Below are 25,144 nucleotides of genomic sequence, written 5' to 3'. Positions count from 1 at the left end.
ATTACAGCATCAAAGTTAGGGACATATCAGGTCTTATTACCAGTTAGGCAGGAGGAAGGAGCAGTAGAAAGTTCTGTTGAAAAAACTGCAGAGATAAGACTTGCTCTTGACAAAAATCTGCCACCTGGAAACTGCATTTGTTCTAGTTATGAGAACACAGAAAACCAGGACTACAATGTTACAATCAAGATATTAAAAAGAAGTCTTACCTTTTAACTGTTTTCTAATAGGTTTGCTTGGTTCAAGCCATCGCTGTGAAATGAAAAACTATTAGATGGATTAAAAATATTTACAAATAAATAGTGTTTCTTTATAAGATGTGTGTGCATGAATATGAGTGTATACATATATGTGTATGTATATATTTATACACACATATACATGCACACACAATTATTATTTACTGTACTTACAGGTGAATCTACTGAAGTTTCATTTTGCTGTAAACCAAAGTATTCCTTCTCCGTCACACCCAACTGGTTAAAGGTCATATCCAATAAAATCTGTCCAGTGTCTTGTTTCTGAAAACAAGAAAACTTTAGAAGTGAAACTCTGCAATATATACATTTTAAAATACAATTAACTGATTTTTTAAAATAACTCATGAATAAAAATCTCTGCTAATTCATCAGTTCAAAGTTTCTCAGCAATAAGAACCTTATTCTGAAAAAAGTTTTGTTTTCTTTCCAGCATATGTTAGTCATGTGAAATTTCCTACTATAAACTGACACATATTCCAGCCCTTGAGGTGGGTGCAGAAATTTAATTGTAAGCAGACCACCTCTTTCTCGCCCACAGCGAGAGCAGCACTCCTCTCCCGAGTGGTAGCCTGCAGGGATGGCTTACAGACACATGGGGTTGCTCTGGTCCCTGCAGTCACTAGCAAAGCAGTGCTCTGTTTCCACATCAGCTGTCAAAAGGCAAAATGAGTATGCACTAGAATGGGGAAAAAAGGAGAATGCAATGCTCCAGCCATAAGATCCTGTACTTCAGCCTGCACTCTCATCTGCCCCTCAGCCTTCACATGCTCAGCTGCCATTCAGTGACCCCATTTTCTGCCTAGATGTCCCTCACAACAAGTATCGCACAGCAACTGGCGCAACAGGGAATTAAACAGGCAGCAGAGATCAGAAGTGTAAGGATGGTATAATTTTTCTCAAACCAAAAAGGATCTCCATGCCACGGTATTGTGGAGAACAGATCAACCAGTTTCTGCCAAAGAACACTGTGAACCAATTCTATTAAAAACAAACAAACAAACAAGCAAACAAAACAAACCATTAACCACAAAAAGAAAGTCCCCTCACCAAGACTGCAATCCTAAATAAGCTAATAAGTAATAAATAGCTTTCTATGTTGAGCTTGTATAGTCATATTGTGGTAGCAGGGGGAGATACAGGGGTGGCTTCTGTGAGAATCTGCTGGAAGCTTCCTCCACATCTGCAGAGCCAATGCCAGCCGGCTCCAGGACGGACCGGCTGCTGGCCAAGGCTGAGCCAGAGTTAGTGGTAGTGCCTCTGTGATAATAGATTTAAGAAGAGGGGGAAAAAAGTTATTATGCAAATGCAATTGCAGCCAGAGAAGAGCAGAATGAGAACATGTGAAGAGCTCTACAGATACCAAGGTCCGTGCAGGAGGGCAGGAGGTGCTCCAGATGCCAGAGCTGAGGTTCCCTTGCAGCCCGTGGTGCAGACCATGGTGAATAAGCTGTGCCCCTGCAACCCATGAAGGACCATAGGGGTGCAGACATCCACCTGCATCTCACAGAGGAGACCAAAACTAGAGCAGGTGAATGTTCAGAAGAGCCTGTGAACCCATGGGAAGTCCATCCTGGAGCAGGTCCTGGCAGGGACCTGCTGACTTGTGGAGAGATGAGCCCACACTACAGCAGCTTTCCTGATAGGCCTTGTGACCCTGGAGGGAGGCAGGTCACACTGAAGCAGCCTGCTCTTGAAGGACAGCACCCCATGGAAAAGGGACCCACGCTGGAGCAGTTCATGCTCCAACAGTTCACTTCACACCAGAGGAGTTCATGAAGGACTGTCACCCATGAGAGGGACCTCAAGTTGGAGCAAGAGAACTCTTCTCCCTGAGCAGCAGCAGAAACAACAGACTGTAACACCATTTGCTGTCTCCCTGCACTGCTGGCAGGGAGGAGGTAGAACCTGAAGAGAGGAAGGAGTGGGAGAAAGATGTTTTTAAGATTAATTTTATCTCTCATTATCCTGCTCTGATTTTGTTAGTAATAGATTCAGTGAATATCCCCAGTATTACAATATTTGGTGAGTGATCTCTCCCTGTCCTTATTGCAACTCATGAACCTTTTGCTATAATTTCTCTCCGCTGTCCAGTTGCAGAGGTGAGTGATAGAGAGGCTCTGGTGGGCACCTGGCATCCAGCCAGGGTCAACTCCCCACACCTGCAAAGCTGTATACAATCTTAGCTCTAGATTTTCAGGTACAGAATTGTGGACAGAAATAAAATCAGGCCAGTTTGCTTGGTATGTTTTCTATTAAAAAAAAAATCAAAGAAAACTAAGTTTTTCAAATTAGTTTTTCCAAATCTCACTCTTAAAAGAAGAAATAAGTGACACAAATAAAAAAAACCAACAACAATAAAACCCCAAGCAAATAAAAAACAAACAAAGTAAACACACACACACACAAAATAAAGAAGAATTAAAAATTATACAGACTGCAAAAGACAAGCACTGTATGCAGGAACAAATTTCTTAAAAATTAAGCTCTGGGTTCATCAAATTCTGTTTTCTTAAACAAATTACTTAATTTTTTAAAATAATCTCTTGAATTAAAGTACTTCATGTACAGGCATGAAAGTGATGACATTTCTGCAGATGGCCCCAGCTTTGCTCAGTGCATAAGAGTGTTCACTAATAAGCCAACTCAATTCTTTGCTTAGATTTTTTTATTATACAACAGTCTAGTAAGTCCCATTCAGAAGGCAGCTTTTTATGATTTTTTATATTTTTATACATTATTTATTGTTGTGATTGAGTTCTTTAAACAGTAACACAGTTCATAGTCCTTCCTTATCTTGTAGGAGTAGTCTTCCTATTTAAAAAGATGGGAAAACAAAAAAAAATTCAATCAAATTGAATTCAAACACCCACTTGGCCTACCTGATTTTGGAGGGTGGAATATTATTCAACACTTTCTACTGCTAGAGCAGAACTACCATTTCATTTGTGTCTTGAATGCTCAGTGTTACCATATCAGGCTGTTGGCCTCCTGTAAAAAGCTGTGTCCGTTTTTCTGGTATAGGTCATAAGTGCAGGAAACAATGTAGGCAACACTTGACTGTTAAGGCTATGCTTTCCCCTCCAGCAGTCTCCCTCCCATCTTATTTCACTTTCACAACAAACAGGTGAAGCCTGTGAGGCTGTGTGGCCAATAAAAGCAGCAGCTCTGTACCCTCCTTCTTCCCCAGCTGCACATTCCCATGCACCTCCTTTCAAACAGGCTACCAACCCATGGGATGGTCAAACCAGGTCACGGATCAAACCTTATTTTTTCTGAAACAGCATAGGCCTAGAACACAGCTTGGAAATTGAATCCTCAGCAGCAGCTAAGGACCACACCATCATGCCTTCCTTGTCACACAAAGCCATGGCACCGTGCATCTGTCAGGCTGTTCCGTGCAGCACCATCAATGAAATTGCGCCCACAACAAAGAAGGAGATTTGTCCATCAGAAATTATCTATATATGTACACAAGAGAGCCCTATGGAAACAGCAGATGCCACCTTAGCCCTCTGAAATAATGGGCATTTCCTGATGTGTAAGTTCATTTTCAGCACTTACTATATATATATACCATATTCATTTCCCCGGGGTTGGGTTTTTATATGCAGAATGTTAAAACACTTTCAAGTAGCATCACATGACATCTGCACAACTCAAAAGCGTACTTGCACTACCTATGGTGCATACTTTTGACATGACCTAAACGAGCAACTAAAGTTACATAGTGACCAAAAGCAGTAATTACAGGGGCTGGGACATACTTTCTTTGTGCTCAAGAACCTCAAGTTTCATTGCAAACCGTGCAGGACAAGACCACAGAGGGCAGATTCTCTGCTGAATTTTGATCTGAATTTCAACACTTATTCCCTTCAGTTGCAACAGCATTATCTCCTAATTCCCTTCTCTTTTCTCATGCGTCCAGTCCTTCATGCCAACTCACAAGCCTTCACCTTCTCTCTCCCCACCCACTCACAATTGCATTCCCTCCCCTCCCCCAGCATACAGGAATTGCTAAGCCTTCTCCTCGCTTCCCAGTAAAGACAAGCAAGCTCTCCACTATAATATTCTTGCTCAACAGTCATAATTCTCTCTTTGCAATGTTCCCATGGGTCTCCCAACCCTAACCCCAGCTGCTCAGCCAGTACTAGACTCTTCCACCTACATACCTACTATTTACTTCTCTTCCTCCTCTCCATCTATCCTCAAAAAAAAAAAAAATTCCAGCACTACTTTTATGTGGTTACAGTTCTTGCTCTCTGGCATTAGAATCATAGAATTGATTGGGTTGGAAAAGACCTCCGAGATCATCAAGTCCAACCCTTTGTCCAACTCTAGTCCATTTACTAGATCATGGCACTCAGTGCCACGTCCAATCTCAGTTTAAAAATCTCCAGGGACGGTGAATGTACCACCTCCCTAGGCAGGCCATTCCAATGCCTGATTACTCTCTCTGGAAAGAATTTTTTTCTGATATCCAACTTAAATTTCCCCTGGCAGAGCTTAAGCCCATGCCCCTTGTCCTATTTTTGACTGCCTGGGAGAAGAGACCAACCCCTACCTGGCTAGAACTTCCCTTCAGGTAGTTACAAACAGTGATGAGGTCACTTCTAAGCCTCCTCTTCTCCAGGCTAAACAACCCCAGCTCCCTCAGCCTCTCCCCATAGGACTTATGTTCCAGTCCATTAAATGCACAAACTTTCTTTCACAGTGCCTAGATCAAGCACCCACTCCAGAAATCTAAAGTAAGTACAAAATGTCCTTTTAAATTGTTCAAGTCTTCTTGTTAACATTCCCAAAGATAAGGGGTTTTGTTGTTTATTTTCCTAACTTTGGCATTATTTTAAGAAACACCTGATGTTTCAGCATATGTACCTCAAAATGACCACACAGCTCACGCTGCACGATCTTCAATTTAGTTTGCCCCTAAACTGTTTTGAGAACTTAGGTGTAAAGTGAAGCAGGCTAAACATATCATATCACTGCTTCTGAATTCTGACATCCATTCCAGTACAGATCACAGCTACCACATATTCTAATATTACAATCTGTCAAGTGCTTTACTAACACAGGTTTTCACTCTCCTGTGCCATAGGAAGATGGCAAAACAACATAAACAGTGCTCAGCTACACTGGGCATTAGAACCAAGTTCTTCCTAACCCTACCAACCATTAGATCAAGTAGATAAGACACTCCTAAAGCTATTTCCTTTCTACAGCGGGACTAAAAAAATTATGCACTTTCTTTACTAGCCTACACTGTAACAATGACACAAGCTCTTAAGATAATCTTAAGAATTTTGAAGTTTTCCACTGAAAAGAAACATTTTTAAGAAGTTTGCATGTTTCCACTCTGAAAAGAATTTTCCATTTATTTCATCTTTATGACATCTACGAATCCTTATTCTGAACTGTTAAAAGCTTTGCATCAGCTGTCTCATAACCGCACATTATTCACCCCCATTTAAATCTGTCTTCAAATCAATTACACCTTATGTTGGATAGGCCAAAAATTAATATTTAAAGCAGTCATAATTAACACCTATTACAGTCTACCCAAGCCACAACAATTTCCTACTATGTTTAGGGAATTTAGATTAGTCAAGTTTAAATTTCTAGTAAGTTAAATTACTGTGAAGGGGAAAAAACCCACTTTATTACTTTTTTAATGTCAAATACTATCTAGAAGCACTATTGATCAAGACTCGCTGTCTTAAGAACTGCATAAATACAAGGTGAGACATAAGGTTAACATAGGTTAGTTCTTTGGAGTGAAGGTGTAAATATGCAGGTCAAGTTCTTCAGTTTGCTAGCTTCGACAAGGTAAGTAATACAAAGTGACACCTTGAGAGGACAGTGCAACATATGGCACATCTGCCTGTCCCTGTCCTTTGCAGAAGCTTTGCCTCCACTTTCTGGAAACAATAACCTCCCAGGTAAGCACCACCTAAGCTTCTGAAATTCAGTCTCTTTTCAGACACAATACACACTGCTTTTCATGTGCTGTTTGAGGTCATCCTTTCCTAATTCGATCTGTAACACTCATCCACGACCAGCCTGTGTCTTTTGGCCTCAAAACATGTATGAGCTTGAACAAAGCACTACAACTTTCTTTTCATTTTCACACTGATTTTAGACACTGCTAATTTATTTCATCATCTGCTCTGTCCCTTTCTCTTCCTGGAATTTATTTACCCACCTATGCTCTTATTCCAAGCATGGAAAATTTTGTTCAGCTAAAATAAACAGAACAGCCTCTTGTCTCCTAAGGTTCAGTCTTCTGCAGAGCATCCTGGTCTTACTTTCTATACCTGCCTGACTGGAACTTCCCTCTTTTGTCTGCAAGTAGCCAGGATCCACACGTGACATTCCCTGGGTGGGTGGCCTCGATGCCAAGGCTAACACTGTAAATATTCCTTGACACTGGCTGAAGAATTCTGCCTGGTGCATAATACCACTCACCTTTTTCAGAACGATAAGGCATGGTCAGCTCAGCCTGCAAACTGCCAGTGTTTCGCTCCTCTATTGTTTGCAACTGAAAATTGAGCTTAAAAAAACATTACCTCATCTTATAAAAGCTATAAGTTTACACTACTGATTTCCCTCATTGCAATTACTCCTTGTTCAAGATAGCCTACCTGCTACTTCATATTCCTGTATCTTTTTATTGTTAATAAGGCCTCCAACCTTACATTTTGATTTCCTTAAAAAGATTCAAAATCAACATGTTAATGTCCCTGCACTCTAACAGCAAGATCTATGACTACCTCTTGAGGCAACTCCCTTCCCATCCTGTAACTCTTCTAGATTCCATATACTTGAGCACAGTATTTTCCTATATAAAGGTCATACAAAATATTTTTCAAAGGACAGAGTTTTGACCCACTGCATTTCCTCTGCCTGAAAAAATGACTTAGAATAAACATATCTATGAGGTTACTCACTGCAGTTGTAACTTTGGAAAAATATCCCCTTCTATTAATTCTTTCCTTCAGCATTTATTAGGAAGTCAGACCCCACAAAGGGCTAAGAGCCTGCTGCAGAGCAGATCACTTTCTCACTGTCCTCAAAGGCATCATCAAATTTCATAGTCTTACTGTTTTTCAGTCGTAGAATATACTTTTCTGTCTCAATATAAAACTTTCTCTTTCAATAGACAGAGACACAGAGTAGCACTAAACTGTCTTGTGTTATCAAAAAATATAGAGTAGGAAAACTTGGTGATAAAGATACAACAATTCTGCATCACTGCATTCTTCTAGGAACTGTTTAAAATTATGAAAGTTAGACCCACAATTAAAAAGAACCTTTAAGAGTTCCATCTGTGTCCATTACCATAAATACACCAACAGTAACTGTTTTTGTTAATTTTCACAATCAAGTTCCTTCTTGAATACTAGAAGGAGCTTAACTGAACTGGTAGGGAAGGAAAAACATTTCTTACAATTTGAACTCAAAGTCATCCAACTTACTGAATTATTACAGCCTCATCATTTTATTTCTACAAGGCAACCTATTATTAAAAGTCAATTAGTCTAAAAGCAAAAATCACAGATATTAGGTCAAAAGCATCAACTCAGAAAGACACTGTAATACAGAAGCAATCTGATGCTATAAATTTTATCCTTTCCCAAAAGTTAATTTACTGGAAATTGAGAGGCATGCTTCCCAAGTGGTCAGTCCTCGCCAGTGAATCAAAGTGGAGCAAACCCAGAAAATTAATGTATGTTTATATCAAAAATTACAAATAAATTTGTATTATTTCTCAATATACACCTATTAAACACTCAAACACGGTGTGTGAGCACATTCTGTATATATTAGAATGACAAAAAAACATTTTCCCTATGTGGAAAGCCTACGCATTGTAGCCTTTAGAACAAGACAGAGGTAACATCAGAGACAGGTGAATTAACCTTATTACAAAATTCAAACACTTGAAATTTACTGTGAGGCTTCAAGAAAGCCTGGATATATTTAAAGCCAAATGCAACATTCAGTATTAAATGCAGTCAAATCTTTGTCTCAAATGTGGGTTTGAAATAACATTTCCAACTCTTAGCTTACATGCACCTTCTATTCTTTGCCTGGACTTTGGACATTTCCCATCTAAGTACTGAAACACATAATGGTGGAAAGGCCATTTCAGCCTTGCATAGTTAACATACATTCCTCTTTGGACTGTAAGCAATGTAGTGGAATGTGTCTGTCTGTGCTCCTATGTGAACTTTCCTGATAACGATGACCTAAGAACAGCACATACCACAAGTTATACTGATTAACTCTTTGTGATACTATAAACATAAATTTCAGATTCACCAATACTATAGTGTAAGCAACTTTAAATAAATACAATGAACAAAAAAGCCAATCACTTCATTACTCTACCAAAGCAAAAAATTCAGGGAAAAAACGGCACAGTTCTCTTTCTCTACAGTTGGTCAGGATACTGCTATTCTTTGACATAAGTGCTTCATAAGAGTTTTCAGAAATCAAATTATGCAGCTATCTTCAGGTTTCTCAATAGATAGAAAGCCCCCCTGGTTATTTCCATATGCAAAATCCACCTTTCTTCCTCCTTTGTCTAGTTTCAGGATATTTGGGTTTCATTCACCCTGCTACAGACAGAACCACCAGAAAACCCAAGTACCATTTAGCAGAATAATAGAGATGCATGAGTCCACGCAGTTTGCTAACAAAATTTGATGAAAATCAGCTCTGTGGGCTCTGTAAAGATCCTGTTGTTGCAGAACGAAAAGAAAGTCACATCTTTATTCTCCCTCTTCTCTGAAAGGTTCACTATTTAAAGATAACAAAATGTTCCATAATCATTTTAAAGATATCATGTAGTACTAGTTCAAAATTTCAAAATATATAAGTTGTTCTCAGTGTGTCAAGTTGTAAGTTTAGACTATTTAATCTATCATCTTTGTTTTATTAAATCTAGGCCATATTTTGTACCTTTTAGTATCAGTGCACTGTCAACAAGATATTTGAAATGGCAATATAAAAATATCTATTTGTTTAAAATTAAAGCAAATTTATCTCAAGTTTCTTCTTACCATTAATGTTTCTTTTCTTTGACGTTATTTTTCTATATAATTGCCCTGTGACTTTGAAAGAAAGAAATCTTGTTGTCATAAGAATTCCATGCTCATATGGCTGCTACATGACAAAGCAATGCTCAGTATTTTCCAGTGCATTGCCATTAGAATGGGAGAAATCCCCAATTCCATTTATGCTATTGAATGGATGAAGGCCAAGAGTCAAGTATTCTGATTTTCCCCATTCATTTTCCACTATTTGTCATAGAAAAGTCTATGAACATAAGTATACTTTATACATACGATTATATTACACTAATATTATTTTCAAGTGTAACATATATCCAAACTTTGAGTCTTCACAGATCAGAACCACCTACCAGTAGACCACAGACACACAACCCGACCTTAATTTTCCACAAGTATGTTTAAAGAGAAAACACTACACCCTATACATTAGAAGAGGTGATCCTATTCAGTTCCAGTTCTCCAAAATCAGGAGAGAAATAATCATCAGATTTCAGCAATAATGGTAAAAACTGAAAAAATAAAAAACTAGAAAACATATTTACAACACACATAAGACATAGGAAGTCTTTTTAACCATATATCTTGTATCTATGTCTATTCACTTCAGAAAACACCTTCATTTTAATAATGTACTGCTAAATTTTTAAACACATTAAAACTTGTCTTCTGGATAATTGTGTCATGTGATATGCATATTTAGTTTCTTAAAAAATATAGAATTATCAATTAACTCGTCATCCAGAAATGAATTAAATGTGGAGAAGAATGTCTTGATATGAGAAACAGTTTTTCTAAAGCAACACAGAAAGACTTCATTACTGGGAAAAACCTGTTCAGAGCAAAATTTATTTTCCTCCAGTACATGCCTAGTTGATTCCCATACTGACCACAGACCTGAGTTACTCTTTGCTCACAGACATAAAAATCAATTATTTTGGTGATTAAAATAAACACATACATAGGGTCAGGCACAAATTTCACAAAAATGAATTTTTCTGGTAATGTAAGCAGAACTTGGATACAATTTTTTGCAGCTGACATTAAACTCTTTTAAGAAATGGACCTTGTAAACACTACAAGAGTATGGCAAAACCTATTCTTAGACAGACACCAAGGTTAGATAATGAGGAAGGGCCAGCCTGGAAGATAAATGCAGCCTTCTTCAGCACCAGTATGACAGCTCAGTACTCAAAGAACATAAATCTTCTGCAAAACCCCTTCCTTTTTCCAGTCCATAAAACAGCGGGACAGCCATGCTCCCTGCTTGTTTTCAGTAAAGCAATAATGAGTCCTACATCACTCCTACACAGTTCAGCATTACAGCTGCAGTAAAGGAGGCCCTTCCAGTTCCTGGATGAAGGAGGCGACCAGCAGGGATGCTCTAGAGGTATGCTGAAGGCAGAGAGAGAAATCAGCTGGGTTTGGAGTTTCAGAAAATTATAGACTCATAGAATGGTTTGGATTGGAAGGGACCTTAAAAATCACCTCATTCCCAGTCCTCTGCTGTGGGTGGGAACATTTTCCAGTACCCCAGACTGCTCAAAGCCCCACCCAGCCTGGCCTTGAACACTTTCAGGGATGGGGCATCCACAGCTTCTCTGGGCAATCCATTCCAGTGCCTCACTACTCACACAGCAAAGAATTGCTTCCTAATATCTCTCAGTTTAAAGCCATTTCCCTCTTGTTCTATCAGTACATGCCCTGGTACAAAGTCTCTCTCCAGTTTTCTTTAGGTACTGTAAGGCTGTGACAAGGTCTTGCCAGTTCCTTCTCAATGTTTCCCATGTTGTGCTCATGGCTTAAAGGATGAAATGAGAAGCAATTTTCACTAGTACATTGCTGGACTTCAGGCCTAGCACTAAATGTAAAACTGTGTAAACACTGTTTTAAAAAGAATCAATATACTATTATGCATTGATTTAAAAAGGTTTTTAATTCCTTATTTTTCACAGACCTTTGTGCAGGAGGGTGGTGTGTGGCAATTATGCCAGCTCACTGACACACAAGGCAATTCCTAGAGCATGCTGGAAACCAACAATGGAAATTTTATACTAACGTGTTGCTCCTTCTCTTACATACCTAATCTCCTTGTACCTTGCCTCTCAATGTTAGCTACTTCATGTATGTATGGCCAGACTTCGCGGACGAAGATCTGGGAAGGGCTCTCCCCACGTGGGTGTGCCCTTCCAGCCTGCACAGTGGAGTTTTTAGGTGAGGCACAGCGTGCACAGAACTGGCCCCACCCTTTAAGTCATAAGGTCCATTTGCCATGGCCAAGTGAGCTTGGACAGTGACAGTGAAGTCCTCGGGACTGTCCCAGCACCCAGTACTAACCGGGGCTGATCCTGCTGAGCATCCAAGATCTGACGAGATCGGATGGCAGGGAGGCATTGAACTGCCAGGGGACGGTCCCCACTGAGACTTGAACTCAGGTCCTTGGGATTTAGAGTTGAGAGTGCTCTCCTTTACACCACAGGACCATCCTGCTACTTCACAGACACACAAATATAAGTATACTCATATATAGCATATAAAATATATACTAAAATATATACTAAATATATATACTAATATTTACTAAAACACTGATTCTGCATATATTAGTATGAAAATACTAGCCTATCAAATACTTTCTCTTTCAAATAATATCCAGCAGACAAAGTTAACAGTCTGCAAAGAGAACTGTAATAAGACTTGGGAAAATACAACTTTTGGATGCAGTTTTGAATCTCCTATAAGAAAGCATTGTGTAATCTAAGAGATATATTAGCACAGCTTCCTCAGCAAAATGCTTCTTCTCAAATAGGGGAAATTGGATAAAATAAGTATCATGTACACAAATACACAATTGTTTTTAAATTCATCCACAGTTTTTTTGCATGGTCAGATAATTTTATTGAAAGTGAATTGAGGAGTGAAGCTATTTCCTTTGTTTTCATTTTAAAATGAACTAATATTTTTAATCAATACTAAAGTTATAAACTAAAATATTTACAGAATAAAATACAGTAAAAATACAAAGTCAAAACCTCCATTAAATAACTTTCCCTCCCAAAACCCATATGAAGAGACCATGCTGAAGTACAAAAGACTGAACAAAAATGTCCTGTTAAGCCATGATGTCATCACTGTTCACATCAACTTCGCATTTCAAAAAATATGTACTGACATCACTACAGGAATCTACAAGGCCTCCTCCTTTTTACCAGCCCTTTGATGGGAGAAGAGGAGAAGCACATTCAAATTTGTGAGTTCCTTTTAAATATGAATTACCTATTTATAATTGACAATGAACACCAGATCTGTTTCTTCATAGTTCCTGTATCATAAAGAAGACTTTTTTCCAGACACAATCTGCATGCTATGATTTTATGACTTGAAAGTAAACTAAAATAACACTCCATAAACCCATTTCACAAGCAGTAATTCTGCAATTTGTAATGGCAGTTATGTACCAACACCTTTTGGAAATACCATACCTCAGGGTCCCACATTTGATCTCCAGCTTTCAAATAAATTTTTATGTATTTAAAAATAAAGTAGTTTTCCAAACTTACATTGACTTTGAAGCTTTGTACTGAGCCATCCAAGAAGTGGACGTTACAGATTATCTCTGATCGGGTTTTCTCTTTGGGGAGCTCTGACGCTCGTATGTTATTTATCCTCCCACCTAAGGCTCGTAAGCGGGAGTTCATAACTATTGCTGAATAACCTATAAAACAAAAATTGTGTTTAGTAACAGTTCTTATAATTCTCTATGTTTGATCTATGTTTTTTCAGAGTAACCCACAACATCACGAAGACCTCCATACACCCCAAATTAAGAAATGCTTTTTATAGGGAAGAAGAAGTTGTAAAATTAGCTTGTTGTAAGCCAAAATATAAAAGCAATTATATAGGGGGGATTCCACATTCTAAATTTGAACAGTCTCAAGAGAATCACAGGTAATTTCTGCAATGTATACATAGGCTAAGCAGGGGCCATTGCCTTAATGTAAATCGGTAAAAAACTCCAAACACCTACTATAAAGCAGGAAAAGAATGTCAAGACAAGGTCTTATCTGTACCTAGTAAGTCCTTCACCCCCTTAGACATTTCCTACATATTTCTGTATTTACAACACAAGTTAACTACAATAAAATAATTCTGTTTACTCTCAACTGACAAAACAGTCTTAATACCAATCAATTTCTACGAAATAATGCTTTGTTTTGGGAATTTATATACAAACATCATATGTAAGGCAAGCAGAAGCAACCTTAAAACATGTCAATATTTTACAGTCTATCATACATAAATTTATGAAGCCAGACACCCATATCAGAGAAGAACATGCAACAACAAAAAATAAAAGCTATTTTGTTGTTTAGGTTTTACCAAACTCCAAAAATCAGTATCTACAAATTAAAACAAACAAATATAAAAACATCCCACTAAAGAGAAAAAAACACTCATTGAAATAAGATGTGAATTAAATACAGACCAGCCTGTAAACATTCCAAGCCTCTCTCCACTGGATCAGTTTACCAATCAACATCACAGTGTTTAAAGCCAGTTGGCAAGCGAAGAAGAGGATAGTTTTCCAGGTTAATTACCATACCAATTACCAAATCATACCTCACTTATTAGGGGCCAGCTACAAACAGACTGTATAATATGAGTGCTTCCTAGACTGCTGGCCAAGCTAGACAGGACCAATCCAGGACTACTTTGCCATCTCTCATTACCTGTCTTAAAACATAGGCAGGCTTTTCTTTTAAGCTGCTAAAGAAATTAAACCAGTTAGGAAAAAAAAATTCACTTAAAATACTGAAGCATTCCATCTACTACACGTCACTACAAAAGGCAAACATGAAAAGCCATGAGATAAAAAAATTGCATAAAGCAAGGCTTTGGGGGTTGCAACAGCAACAAAGCAGCCCAGTGATCCATCTTCATGCAACTATGTGTAATCTGTACTCAGAAGCAGCTAAAACAATTGCCTTCTCACAGACAGCTCAGAAATCAGACACACATAAACATTCAACACTTTCAACAATACTCTTTTAGGGTTTTTTTCTTATCAGCCAACTGATAATTCCCTATTGTATATTTTCTAAAATCAAAACGGTACACTGTCAAGACTTATTTATTGAGCCAGCATGTTGCATTTTTTCCTAGGAAAAGGTGTGGTTTGAGGGTTTAGCTGCTTGTTTGATTTGGCTTTTTTCTTTACTTTTTAAAGGAGAGGATAAAAAGGGAAGAGGTAATCTTTAGGAGGATTATGAGCAATAGTTCCATGTAAACCACTGAACACTCCTATTGTTTTGCAATTTTTCCTGATATACAATCTGCAGTTAATCATAGTATGTTAACTTTTTTTCTTTTTTTAACATCCAGAAAATAGGCTTTCTAATTCAGGAGTGGCTGCTATTAAATAAAACATACAGTTATCCAGGTATCAGGGTATACAAAAAGGCAAAGACAGATTATGACTGCATAGAAGCCTTCTGTCTCACATTCCCTAATTTTATAATGCTAAGTTTTAAACTCCTTATTCAGCACTGTGTTCACCTTTTACCAAAAAGCTAAGTGACCACATGAATTATACTACAGAGTCTTTTCTCCGTTGTCCACCTCAGATGACAAAAAAACCCTTTTCACTTGCAGAAATAGCTCTCTAGCCATTAGCCCACTGCTGGGTAAGAGGAAAGTTATCCTTCACTGTGAGCCAGCCACTAGATGAGTGAGGTTTATGGTAGTCAGAGTCAAAGCTTCATCAGCCTGGCCTTTGGGGCTCAGGCTGCATTGCAGTGCCTGACATTTCCCATGTACAGACTTCTCTGTTCCTGGGAAAAAAAGCTATTTGAGCCTTTTGCTCATATTCCCCAATCTCTCTTACACTTCTACCACTCTCTTTCTCTATGTCATCTTTATCTTCCAGCTTTGTCAGGCTTCAGCAGAGAGCAACAATCACAGAAGTTGGAGAAAGGAAGAAAATAGCACTCAGACTGTACTCCTAGAGTGTGCTGCAGGAAAAGCTATACTTTGAGACACTGCAGACATTTCAATACCTAATCCTAATTACTACCCAGCAGAGCCTTATCGAGTGTCACAATATAGCTAGATCTTGCTACTCACTTGTTCAAGCTTGAAGTACAGAAACCAATAAAATAGCATCAATAATGTTCATGTGTATATGTGCTTGCTATCCAGAAAAACAACAACAAAAACAAACAAGAAACAAACAACCCCCCCAAAAAAACTAACAAGGAAACCAAAACTCTTAAAACTGAAAAAAATCCAAAAAACCCCTCCAAAACCCCCTGAATATACTAATTGATGGATTTTATTTAACTGACTTTGCACAGTAGAACAAGTAATTACAGCTCCACCTCATACTATGGTCCCTCTGTAGGAAGCCCAGCCTGTCACCTGGATAATCTAGCTCATACATGTCATAGATTGGGTAGGCTAGATTTATTTTCAGATTATAGTCTCCTATGTTGTTGATAACTTAAACTCCTAACATTTCTCCACTTACGTATCAAATTCTACACGAAATTCAACCATTGCTCCTGATTAACCATATTATATCCTCTCAACCAAGCCCAGGTCTTCACTGAATGCTGTCAGCTAGACACATGTGATGACAGGAATTTCATTCTAAAGCTTTCTGTGACAAGGATTAAATTACATTTTGAATTTTTCACATAATGAGAATTGTGAACACTATCAAAGAGACTGTACAATATGCGATGTTATTGCTGAATTTCCACACATGTCCCAAAAAGTCAGACCTGTGCAATAGTCCGTCTCAGCATCCATAGAGGCTATTCAAGAACTAACAGTAACACATATTTACATACTGCAGTTCACTATAAAATGAGAGGTGCTTAAATTTATAGTTGTTTCTTATGCTAGTATTTCACAGTTATATTTGGTTTATCATCTTCGGGGGATATGCTGGATGCCAGTGATATACCTTATGTCCCAAGTGAAGCAGTAAATTGGAAATTCATCACAAGAAATTCAAATCTGCTAGAGTGACCAATTTGTACTGGCTTCACAAATGAAAACTTGCAATTCCTTGACTTTTACAAATTTTTTATAAAATCACACCAGTAGGACAGAGTTCATGGTTTGTGTTTACAGCATGCAAAGAGCCCCAGCTGCGGCTGTCCTTGAGAGCCAGCTGACCATGGAAACTGTGCCAAGACAGGGATAAATGGCTGAGTGTTTGGATGCCACAGCCACCAGCAGAGCTCAAAATGCCTAGTAAAGCCCCAGTCAACTGCCACCAGCTGGGAGTCCCAAGCAGAGAAAGCCACACCTTCTACTTGCCACCTACATGGCCTTCAGCATCACTCTCCAGAGAGTAAGCCCCTCGGGGAGCTTTGTTACAGGTGTCACACCACAGGAACCTGCATACACCATTTTACATGTCCCAGCTTAGTATGCTGTAAGCTCAGTAGGTCTGTAAGGAAACAACTCTGTGAATCCCTAGCCTAAAGGTTAAGGGAAGGTGAACTAGAAGGGAAGTAAGCAGATGAGTTCTTAGCACCTGCTCTACAACTTTTCATCTATGCATGGCCTGCGTTTAAAGCTGCATTTCCAATTGGGCCAGCTTACTGAACTGGGGTATGGACCCCAGTGCAAGATGAAGAGGCAGGTGGAAGTACCTGAGTGCACACACTTGTAGAGGCAACTGCTTTTTGGATAGACAAAGGGGTCACTGGGACTCTGGCAATACCAGAAGCCAGAAAATAGTCTCCAGCCCTGAGCAAACCAGGACCAACCAATACATGCAAATCTCAGTTCCTGCTTTGTATCCTCAGGCAAGAGGCTGACTCGGAAATGAAACCAACACAGAAAACCTATAAGACAAATTTGAACATTATTGACAAGTCAATACTTTAATTATTATTCCCCTTTCCCTCAAACAAGCATGTCAGATACAGAAAGTTCAGAGTTATATTTTAATTAAGTGAACAAACAAAACCACCCCAAAACACAGTTATTTTCACCCTAAGGTATAAAACAAATGTGGAATTCTATCCCATAATGAAATCATGCAATAGGCTTACAGGAGAAACAAATACAGCTACAGAAAGAAGTTAATGTTTTCCAAGTACATTAAACACATTTCTGGACAAGATTGGTTATGCATGCCTTCTCCTACAGTAACACTGCAGTCAAGCAGAACAAAAATAACATGTTTTCCTCATCTTTTGTCTTGAAGACTGACTTTTAAAAACACTTCTTCCATACCAGCCTTTAATTTATTTCCAACTTGCTTGGAAATCATTGTCAAAAACTGTTAAGACCAAATTCTGATTATAGCTAGCATTAATTTGTTTGTCACTAAGGAATTAAGGGCAAATTTTCTGAGTATACACTCAAGGAACTTTTACCTATAATCACACTACGTAAAACTGTGAATAGTTTTGTTGGGTTTGTGATTTTTTTGTGGTTGTATTTTGGTTTTTTTGCTTTGTTTTGCTTTAATAGATCATTTACTACCTTCATTTCACTGGGTAAATGCAGATAATTTATTCTTGCAAGTAGGTGCACTCATGTTTTTTCTAGAAGGAGACTACTGCACTCTAAATGTTTGCAGGGTTTCTTTGGAGTCTTGACTGCAAGTATAGTAGTACAGTTCCATGTTGGTGGAATTGGTGGGAATGTCATTTATGAAAGGACAGTGCTTCTAACCCACCTGCATGTTCTGAGTGGCCACCCTGACAATGAAGAGCAAAACTGTAGCACTAAAGACATGGCCCTCCTGTATGTCCTTTCAATAACAGTTACATTTTATTACATTTTATGGTAGGCAGTTCCTTTACTTAAAAGATAAGGAAGAAATTAAAAAGTAGTAGAAAGAGGTATAACAAATTAAAAAGTGTCTTTGTAACAATGCATAATTCTAACAGAACCAATACAAATGCTCTGTAGCATGCATCAACCCATGTAGCTAAAAATTATTTACACACCTGAAAGACATATTTATCATCAGTGCATCTTAATGAGGATTAATCAGCCAGATTTTCCAAATAGAAGAATTAAGTTTAACTCAATACCTATGAAAACCACTTTCTGCTTTCACCTTCTTCAAAGGAAATGCTTCATTTTTTTCTGCATTCCCAATGAAAAACTAAATGTGTCCCCATTAATCTAAAATTCAACTTTTCTACTTTGCAGGATAATCCTATGAGGTATCTACCAAATTACAATATTTGCAAGTTTCCATACAAATTATTGGGCATTACTAAAGCGACAACCAAAGTAAAAGATAAACTTCATTTTGAGCAATGTGTGCGAGTCACCACTTGTACCTTACCTATAGTTATTTCCCCACAAACTTTTCCTGATGTATTAATTTTAAGTTACATAGAAAGTAAATCTGGAAGCCAGAAGCATCACAGCATGATCAAATTTTGCATCACTTGAAAAAAACCAACAAAATCCTTTTAAAGTGTAAATGCAGAACAAGCATGAAAGCCTTAGATGATTAAGCATTACATCTTATGGCGTAAAAATACCTCCAAACTGAGCTAGAAAGAATTAAAGGCTTGTTGCAGCATAGTCTTACTTGGAATAAGAATAAAGGTTAACATCCACATTGAAAGTTTGTGAATGTGTGTAGACACACAGGCAAACTCCAAAGCAGTAGTTGTGAGTTTTCAAACAGTCAGTCTTACAATAGAAAGTAGTATCATGACAATAGTTAAAATCAACATTAAAAAAATAAAGATTCAGCTTTCATATATTTGCCTTTAGTGGCTGACACCGGTGATATTTTCAAGCACACCAGAATGACACCTGTCATATAAGTAACCAATAGGTCTTGCAAAGCATGCTGACAATATCAAAAATTGCACTAACAAGGCTTAAATCACTCTAGTTATTGTCTTAAGTTTTCCAGAAAAATAGATCCTATAGGCAGACATCCTTTACAGAAAATGAGTCCATATAAGCAAAAAAACCCAGGCATTTTAAAGTTATACCTTGAATAGGTATAACAAATATTGCCAGCCCAATACTTACCAGAACTAGACCAGACCAGAGTAAAGAAAAAACATTCTTCCATACTAAAATATGATTATGCCCCTTCTTCATCTAAAAACCCTTAATGCTGGAGTTCACCCACAAATAATCCTTCAGGGTAGACCATATATATGATGATACCTCTATTTGTTTATTTGGAAGGTACTTGAAAGCATTTTAGTTTCAATGAAGGTAGTTACAAGGAAAAAAGACTTGGTTTAAAAACAAAAACAAAACCACAAGTAATTTTGAATATTCTTTCCTCTTCTATCTTCCACAAGATTGGAACTTAACTGTTTATTTCACTTTTAAAAGCCAATAAGTAAGTAGAGAAACTGGATTTGTTCCTATGTCTAAATCAGGTACCTACCTATGTACAGTACTCATTGCCTCTTAGAAGAGAACCCAATATATGCAGTTGAATAAATTTTTAAAAAATCCTCACACCACTACAGGAGGTTAGGTGCTTAATTAGTACATATAATGGAGTTATTAAGTGGTTTGCAAGTCTTCCTTGCATTTGATTTTGCTTTTCATGATAACACATCTCTGGTAAGCTCATATTGCAAAGTGTTTGCATGAGAAATCCAACCATTTTGAACTCTGGATTCAGCAAGACCACACATGAATGTCAAAGGATGGAAGTGATGAGTGGGAGAGGAAATAAGCTTGAGTTTTAGTTCTACCATTACACTATATCCTGACTAACATGTCACTGAGTTCCCATTAAAACAATAACATACAGAAGGTAATGCAAGCAGTGTGAGAAGCTGCAATATCTGGTGCAGATGAGCCATGCAGCACAGTAAGCTCCCCATCCTTACTTCAGTTCTGCTGCGTGATACCTACATACACTAATGCAGCTGGACTGGGGACAACATTTCTCTTGGAGACCACCAAGTGCCTCAATGGATGGCAAAGAGGGACTTGATGACAGACTCAGTGTTCTCCAAGTACACTATAGGTATAGCACAAAAGGCTTTACTCTCTTTAGACCATTAATTATACATTAGTATTGTTAAGTTACAGAAAGCAGAGCTGCACTTACAGTGACAAGGACAGTAAGTGAATGAATTATTCTTAAAAAAAAAAAAAAGGAGTATTCATGTCAAATGTTTGGTTTGTATATATATTATATATATACTCATTCCAAGACAAGTTTTAGAGACAAAGACTCCACTTGAACTTTTCTGAGACCCTTTTTGCTCATCCACCTCCCCTTTTAAAAAAGGTTTGCATTACCCGCATCCTGCAGATTTTTACCTGCAATGTCTTAAAACTTGCACAGCTTCGGGCATCCCAACAGTTCTTGCCTTTAAGACTGAAAAAGACATAGACTCAATGGCAATAAAGCAGGACAGGCTGCCATTACAGGTTAATGGATATTATTTGACCAAAATAATCATATTCTTTACATAGTGATATCCTTTTCATGGGGGCAGGGGGAGAGATGGGGAGCTGGAGAGTATTATTCCAGCAACATGTTCAGCAGCAAAGGCTGGTTACCCAAATCAGACAACCTAAAGGTAACTAAATTCTAGAAGAGCTTTCTGGCAGAAAAACAATACTGACCATCAATTTCAGTTACTTGCGTTCTCAACATCTTTTATTCCGACTTCTGAAGTAAATATTTTGGTGACATTTGCAAATGATCAAAGCAGATAGCATGAATGACTCCTCAAACTTCAAGAGGGTGAATCTGGTCATGCCAACTTCACAGATGTTGTTTTACATACATTGAATTAAACCATACAGCTAAGGCAGGGCAGGATCTAATGTGCCATTTTGCACAGCGTGAATCATTACAGCTAGACCTTAGATACAGGACTAGCACTAAGTACAGAGATATTATTTACTGCATGCAAAATGAGTGAGAGCAGAAGAAAACTAGTAAGAGGAATAAGCATCTTGAAGAGATCTACTCCCTACACTGCTCAAGTACTGAAAGATACAGATGAGAACAAGACACACTTGTAATGCTTTCAAATTTTTTGCAGTTTTTACCACTCATGTCAGAGAGCTTTATAATATTTGAAAAAAAAAAAAGAAATAACACCTCCAGCCAGTGTGTTGAGAGCAGTAAACAGTTTGTTGCTTCATTTCCTGCACTGTAACAATCAAATAATTCAGGAACTCTATGGCTTCCTGTATCACCTGCCTCAGCTTTAAACAGCACAACAGCACAAAAGAAAACCCTCTCACTGAAAATGAAAGGGCGATCACTACTTTATTTTCTAAATAACGCCTTTTGGAGGCTGCAAACAGTGTTGCATGAACTCAAAATAAAAACTGCAGTCTGAAAGCCCAAGTTCATCTTCCTCAGCTTGCTAGTGTCTTATGCTGACAACACTGAAGAGTGAAAAAAACATGAATGCTGAGTCATATTTTTCTGATAAATATATTAGTTTATATAGAATAAATAATTTGTGCCTTCATATGCTCAAAACCAAACAAGTAAGCATTCACCACTGAAATTTATAAAGACAAGCTACTAAAATATTCTGAAACCTCAGTTACCAAATTAATCACAATAACAAATCTGAAATACAAAAAAGTCCCCATATTTATTATCAGGCAATAAACTATGTCAAAAAACTTATGTATGACAGATAAGAACCATCATGTTAATTTTACTGTCAATTAAAGTTGTGATAATCAATCATCTGCATAACAGATTCAGGAAGGGATTTAGAAAAGTAACCAAAGCTCTAAGAATTAAAACATATATCCAAAACATGGCTTTAGAAGGAAATTCTACTTTTTTTACTATATTCACAGTTTGGTACTAATCAAGCAGTCTAGAAGTTACTTGTGCTACTTCTACAGGTTTCTAAAACACAAAAGAACCACCTTTAAGTAAAACAGGGATTATTCCCACAAATGTCACACTGTCAGCTATGCTTGCAGGTCAGTATTAACCTCTACCTCCTATAGGGCAGAAGAAATAAAAATTTCACTTTTGAGAATGTTACTGACAATGTCAGAAAAGCATCAAGTTCACCATATAATGTTCCCTATGTGAGACATGTTGTTTTCTGGTAGTAAGTTTGAACTGTTGTCCTCTACCTATGAGTTTAAAGACTACTGATCTACTATGAAACAATTCATCTGTCAATGCAGCATGATGGCCTATTTAAAAAAATAAAAAATTGTGACTTGCAAATAATAATGCCTCTTATAAGTACAGGCATGTTAAAAACCTACTAGCTTTCCAAAACAATCCTCTCCTTATATCTCAAATGAAAGCCAAAGTAATTTCTTCCTCTATATATTAACCAGTCAAATAAAAGAGCTCTTTCTATGATTTTTGTCTCCAATTAACACAGTACATTTTGCATGTCAAAGCTACAGTTACCTAAGATTTCAGTCTTTTCAATAGGACTGATGTCATTGTACCGCGTATTTCATCCTCTGTCTTCACAGTCAAAGAAGTTCAAGCTGTTTTTTAAAGAGCAGGAAAACAGCAGATTGTAGACAGACTCAACACAGGGCTGTGAATCTTAATGTTCATATTCTATTTCTGATCTTGTCCCTAAAGGTATTTTGGGAACTTGTCACCTTCCTCCTCCCCAAACTGAACATGGATCATGACCAAAATAATTGCCAAAGCACACTTTTTTAAAACAGGAAAAAAACAGGTAGCATGTGGTAGGTAACTGGATTGTAAATGAACTTAGGAACCTGTTCTTTTACAGAAAAACTTAACGGAGTTTATATCTGTCAGCTCAGAGAGATGCTGCTGGCAGTGGTGGCTGCCATCTGTTGCCAAGGCAAGAAAACAAGAAGAGCAAACACCTTATTGTGGCTCTGAGAAAGAAAACGAACTCCAATTTTAAAGAAAACAGAAATTCCACACCAATTTTGGTGCTAGATTGTTACTAAACTTGAGAAATAGGCTGAAACTAAAGATATCTGAGGCTTCCTTTTTCTGTGGGCACAGCTGAGTAGCGGATCAAGACTTGCCACTGTTACCCAGTGTTTTCCATTGGTGGGCATTACTCAATTTGCTTCTTAATACAACAGAGTACTGTGTCAATCAAACTTGAAAAGTTTCATCGCTGGCAGCAAAAAAACCCATTCCATAATTTTTGCAAGAAAACATTCCACATCTGAAAATAAAGCCTAGCTTGTAAATTGTGCTAATGAACAAAAAGCACTCTTTAGAATTATTATTAATTATCTTTCTGCATCCAGACTTTTACTTGAGACCTTAAAGCTTCAAACTTCATGTAGTAGTTCTCTATACATTCATTTTATAACCCATGTGTTGACATGAGCTTTTAAAATATATTCCTTCAAGCATGACAGAGGACTTTGTTATAAAACTTACAACTTCAAAAGGTCCCAAAAATTATCTGGAACACAACACTGTCAATCTGCAGTTAACCACAGAACACTATTGAAAAAGATAAAATGGTAGAACAATTGAATCACAGCAATTCTTCCTTAGTAAAACAAAATTAGGAAGGATAAAATAACAATATGGAAATTGAAAGGTATGTTATCAAGAGAACTTAAAACTGACAACTTCAAGCTCTAAGGACAGAAAAAAATACTTCTTAGGCACTATAACTCTATAATTCAACTTATCCTCCAGGACTGTTCAAAATGACACAAGTTCAGGAGATCCTAAAGTCTCATAAAACTACTTTGGTTGAAGGAATTACACAAAGTTCTACCTCTCAACCTTTAGCAAAGAACTTGAAAATGTGTAGCAAAACTTGCAACTCAGACACAAAAGCTAAACGGGATAATATTAAAATACCTCCTAATACTTTGATCATAACTTGCTGTTGTTATGTATTCATATTAACAAAACTAAAGTTGTTCATGTAAGAAGTTCACTTCCCATATGAGGAGACTAATGAATTTCTCCAGAAAATTTACAACTTTTTACACAGGCATGTAGTGATAGGAAAAGGGGCAATGACTTTAAACTAAAAGAGAAGAAATTTAGATTAGATATTAGGAAGAAATTCTTTACTGTGACAATGGAGGCACTGGAACAGGTTGTCCAGGAAAGTTGTGGATTTCCCATCCCTGGAATGGTTCAGGGTCAGGTTGGATGGGGCTTTGAGCAACCTGGTGTAGTGAAACATATCCCTGCCCATGGCAGAAGGGATGGAACTAGATGACCTTTAAGGTCCCTTCCAACCCAAACCATTGTATGATAATCTGTAAGTCTTCAAAAGCAAAAAAGCAAACAGACACTGTGAAAAGTCAGATTAGGAACGCCTGCACCTTGGAAACACTTGCCATAAAGAAACAGTTTTCTGACATTCTTTCCTATCAGTTTTCATCTCATCTTCTTCCCCATTTATGACTAGCTGAAAAATTTTCACTTTAAGCTTACCAAAGCAGACCTCTTTCTTCCCTTTTCAGTTTGTTGCACAGACTTGAAAATATCTAGTATCACAAGAATTTGTTATGAATGATATCAAACTGTTCTCCAGGACAGGCAGTAGCACTAACTGCATATATGTAGTTTTTGCACAAGTCCTCTTCTCTTGCAGAAACTGTATAGGCAAACAAGAAGGAGCAACACTGCCACCCAAACTGACTAGACATTTTTCCAATTCTTGTACATGCTTGGGAGTTCTCATTTTAAAAGAAGAATGCATTTCTTACAGATAGTGAACAAAAAAAATAGGATAAACATGCTACAGGACACGTCCTAGATACAAACAATTTGTGCTTTCTGTGTTTCCATTAGTATTTAAACAGTGTATGTGTCAGACCAGTAAAAGCCAAACATTTACATCTTTACATCCCTGTTAGGCATTT

At 37.6% G+C, this 25,144-nt stretch overlaps 1 protein-coding gene across 5 annotated transcripts in view; it reads right to left on the bottom strand.

Annotated features, from left to right (window-relative positions):
* PTPN3 (protein tyrosine phosphatase non-receptor type 3) overlaps positions 1-25,144 on the bottom strand; it is a 171,593-nt gene that overhangs the window by 88,906 nt on the left and 57,543 nt on the right. For 2 of the 5 annotated variants that reach the window (XM_071553582.1, XM_071553586.1), the window contains exons 2-4: positions 12,892-13,046; positions 414-521; positions 210-267 (exon numbers count right to left, since the gene is read on the bottom strand). In XM_071553582.1, coding sequence (XP_071409683.1) covers positions 210-267; positions 414-521; positions 12,892-13,046 — 321 coding nt within the window. Of the gene's footprint in view, positions 1-209; positions 268-413; positions 522-12,891; positions 13,047-16,995; positions 17,078-25,144 lie in introns of those variants that run through there. The other 3 variants (XM_071553587.1, XM_071553584.1, XM_071553585.1) reach the window with 3 other exon arrangements.

This window comes from Pithys albifrons, chromosome 4 (assembly GCF_047495875.1).
Source record: "Pithys albifrons albifrons isolate INPA30051 chromosome 4, PitAlb_v1, whole genome shotgun sequence".
Lineage (NCBI taxonomy): Eukaryota > Metazoa > Chordata > Aves > Passeriformes > Thamnophilidae > Pithys > Pithys albifrons.
This window is presented reverse-complemented; position numbering and strand designations above follow the sequence as displayed.